Raw genomic sequence first — 3,768 nt, forward strand, 5'->3', positions numbered from 1 at the left:
TATTTGATTGCAAAAAAATTTCAATGTAGTAAATATAGTGGAATGGAGTAAATATTATGAAAGTATACAATCAGATCTTATTTAATTAAGTATTATGAAAGTATAAAATCTTACAATTAGACAATAATGTAGAAGTATTTCAAAGATGTAATATTTGTAAACAAGAAAAATGGGAGATCACAACTACCAATGAATACAGAAGCAGGGGCCCACTGACACATCGATTTGGGGGTTGTTTAATCAGTGTTTTTGGCCTCCTTCCCTATTCCATTTCCACCCGTTTTTCCTCTCTTCTCTTCTCTCTCACCTTTTTCCTTCTTTAAATCTCACCTCAATCTCTCTCCCACCCCTTCCCCCTTCTTTTCTCTCTCCTCCAAAACCCCATTCAAACCCTTCTCCCTTTCTCCGCCCATCCTATTTTCTATATTTCTATATGCTTTTTTAGATCAATCTTCGCCCTTCATTTTCGGGCTCTTTCCTATGGCTTACATGTGCACTGATAGTGGAAATCTAATGGCAATTGCTCAGCAAGTTATCAAGCAACAGCAGCAACAACAAGAGCAGCAACAACAAAATCACCACCATCAAAACCACCACCCTCAATTTCTCGGGACCAATAGCCCTTTCTTTCTCAGCCCATGGGCTCCCCCTGTTCCTCCTATGTCCACTAGTCTTCCTCCTCCTTTAGGGTTTAGCGGCGCCGGGTTTCATGACCCGTTTCAGTTGGGTGCTCCATCCACTGATTCGAATGAGGCTTGGCAGTTAGATCATCACTCTACCTCATTCCGATTTGCTGATTATAGTGGTGGTGCTCCTGAGTTTGACTCGGACGAGTGGATGGAGAGTTTAATGAGTGCTGGTGCTGCGCCTGAATCCACGGGTGCTAACGAGAGTTCTAATCTTCAATCCGCTTGTGACGCCTGGCAAGGCGCAAGTTCTGCTGATTTTAGTATTTACGGTGTTGATCCTTTTGCCACGTGTCCTTCTCGTGTCAATGTGACTATATCTCCACCGTCGGATCTCAATCGCGTCCTTTACTCTGATGCAGATAAGACCGTTACCACCCAGGCTTGGGTCCCACCTCCGCAAAAAGACCCTTCACCAAAAACCGATTCACCCCAAACCCGAAACGACGCCGTTGCTGTCGTTTCGTCTTACATTGATGAAGGAGAGCATTCATGGCCACCACTCATATCGGCTCTTATCGAGTGTGCTCGACTCAGTGAGTCAGACCCAGAACGGGCTGTAAAATCGCTAGTTCGACTCAGAGAGTCGGTTAGTCAGCACGGAGATCCAATTCAAAGAGTTGCCTTTTACTTCACAGAAGCCCTTTACTGCCGTTTATCTCCCCCTCTTTCTCCACCTGCCGTTGAAACGACGGCGTCTGAAGAGTGCACTCTCTCATACAAAGCATTAAACGATGCGTGTCCATTCTCTACATTTGCTCACTTAACAGCAAATCAAGCAATTCTAGAAGCCACCGAAGGAGCTGAAAATATCCATATTGTAGATTTCGGAATAGTTCAAGGAGTCCAATGGGCCGCTCTTCTTCAAGCTTTAGCAACCCGGCGTAGTGGGAAGCCCAATAAGGTTCGGATCTCTGGGATACCTGCACCGGCTCTTGGAGAATCTCCGGCAAGTGCTCTCTTCGCAACAGGAAATCGTCTTCGGGAGTTCGCCAGAGTTCTTGAACTAAACTTCGAGTTTGAACCCGTTCTTAGCCCATTCAACGAGTTAACAATATCGAGTTTCCGGGTCGACCCAGATGAGGTACTTACCGTTAATTTCATGCTTCAGTTGTACACTCTCTTGGATGAAACACCAATTGAAGTAGAAAGTGCTTTAAATCTAGCGAAATCACTCAACCCAAAGATTGTTACTCTTGGTGAATACGAAGTGGGTTTAAACCGGGTGGTTTATTTGACCCGATTTAAGACTGCAATAAAGTATTACTGTGCAGTATTTGAAGCACTGGAACCGAATTTGGGGAGGGATTCAGTAGACAGGGTTCAAATAGAGAGGGTAATATTTGGTCGGAGAATAATGGGGTGTGTCGGGTCAGAGTTACCGGGAAAGAGAAGAGAAAGGATGGAAAGCAAAGAGGAATGGAAAGAATTAATGGAGAATGCAGGATTTGAGATGGTAGCCCCAAGTCATTATGCAAACAGTCAAGCAAAGATATTATTATGGAAGTATAATTATAGTTCTTCCTATAAGTTAATGGATTCTCAACCTGGGTTTCTTTCTCTTGCTTGGAATGATGTTCCTCTTCTTACTGTTTCTTCTTGGCATTAATTAGCTACAAGTATTATTTCTTTTTGAGGGTTTTTTTATTATTGATTATAAATTAGGGTCTTTTAATAGATGTTTTATTTTTTTTAATTCTATAATCAAGCTTTTACTATCTTGGTTTCTCTATAGCAATGTAATTGATGATTTAGTTTTTGGTTTTTAGGTTAGAAATTGTTGAATTATACAAGTGTAAAAAGAATATGGATTACTGAAATGGGTATGTTTCTTTTGCATGTTTTACCTCATACGTTTTGGTTTTTATGCATTTGGTAGACTCTGGTATACATTGCACGCACATGGTTGGGCTCAAACCAATACTTCAATGCATTTTGTGTGTCTTGCTGAGTATACATACACTCAGAATGGCACTTGATAAAGTGTAGGTCTAATCGGAATCACTCTTAGGGCTTGTTTGGATAGATGAAAATGGAGGGAAAAGAAAGGAAAGGATTTGGAAGGATGAAGATTTCCTTGTTTGGGTAGCCAAAAAAGGGAGGGAGAAGATTTATGGGGAAGGGATTTAGAGGGATTTAAACCTATTATTTTTGTTAACATCTAAATCTCTCTATAAGAGGAAAGATTTAGTTCTTTCTTTTCCTTCCCCTTCCTTCCTATACAAACAACAAAGTCTTTCCCTCTCTTCGCCACCCCTTCCTTTCCTTTCCCTTCCTTCCCTTTCCCTTCCTCTCTTCTCTCGTAATTTCCTATCCAAATATAGTGTTAGAATCTCGACATACTAACACACAATCGGAATGACACTTGATAAAGTGTAGGTAGGTCTAATTAGAATCACTCTTTGAGTCTTGACACACTAACTAACACTCGGAATGGTACTTGATGAAATGTAGGTCTAATCAAAATCACTTGAGTCTCGACACACTAACACTCAAAATGGCACTTGATCAAGTGTAGGTTTAATCGGAATCACTCTTGAGTCTCGACACACTACCATCGTCAATCGGAATCACTCTCGATACGTGAATGATTGAGTGTTAGTAGTTGCAAGTAAGATGTAAAAAGAAAGTAGTAGTTGAGTGATGGATAGTAGTAGTTTGTTTTAGCAGGTAAAACAGGTTTAAGAAATTTGAGAAGGGGGGTTGAAAGATCACTATCGATTTACTAGGATTAGTAAGAGACCCGAAAGAAAAGGGAAACAAAATAAAGGAGGGTCCCTATGTGGTTTCATACAAGGCTAGACAGAAGAACTGAAAATGGGAAAGCAAAGCCAAAGACAAAGAGGTTTCATAAATGAAGAAAACAAAGCATCCAAAGTCATTGTCCTTTCAAGCGTCAAGGTCCTATAATTGGGGTTTTCAGAAGGTGACCCAATATAATTTTTAGCTGCATTTGCATTAATCATCCCGTAAAGATTGTGACAATTAATGTACTCTACACTACAACAATACTTCATATAGCCGCCCATCCGTATTTCATCGTTCGTTTCAGTTATAAATATCAACATGGACGATGGGACAT

General features: G+C 40.8%; 1 protein-coding gene across 1 annotated transcript; it reads left to right on the top strand.

Annotated features, from left to right (window-relative positions):
- The first annotated feature begins 263 nt into the window (after positions 1-263).
- On the top strand, positions 264-2,537 carry LOC130808758 (SCARECROW-LIKE protein 7). The gene has a single exon (XM_057674244.1). It carries the CDS (start codon positions 481-483, stop codon positions 2,293-2,295), a length of 1,815 nt encoding a protein of 604 aa, XP_057530227.1. The 5' UTR covers positions 264-480; the 3' UTR covers positions 2,296-2,537.
- The last annotated feature ends 1,231 nt before the right edge of the window (positions 2,538-3,768 follow it).

This window comes from Amaranthus tricolor, chromosome 3 (assembly GCF_026212465.1).
Source record: "Amaranthus tricolor cultivar Red isolate AtriRed21 chromosome 3, ASM2621246v1, whole genome shotgun sequence".
Taxonomy (NCBI): domain Eukaryota; kingdom Viridiplantae; phylum Streptophyta; class Magnoliopsida; order Caryophyllales; family Amaranthaceae; genus Amaranthus; species Amaranthus tricolor.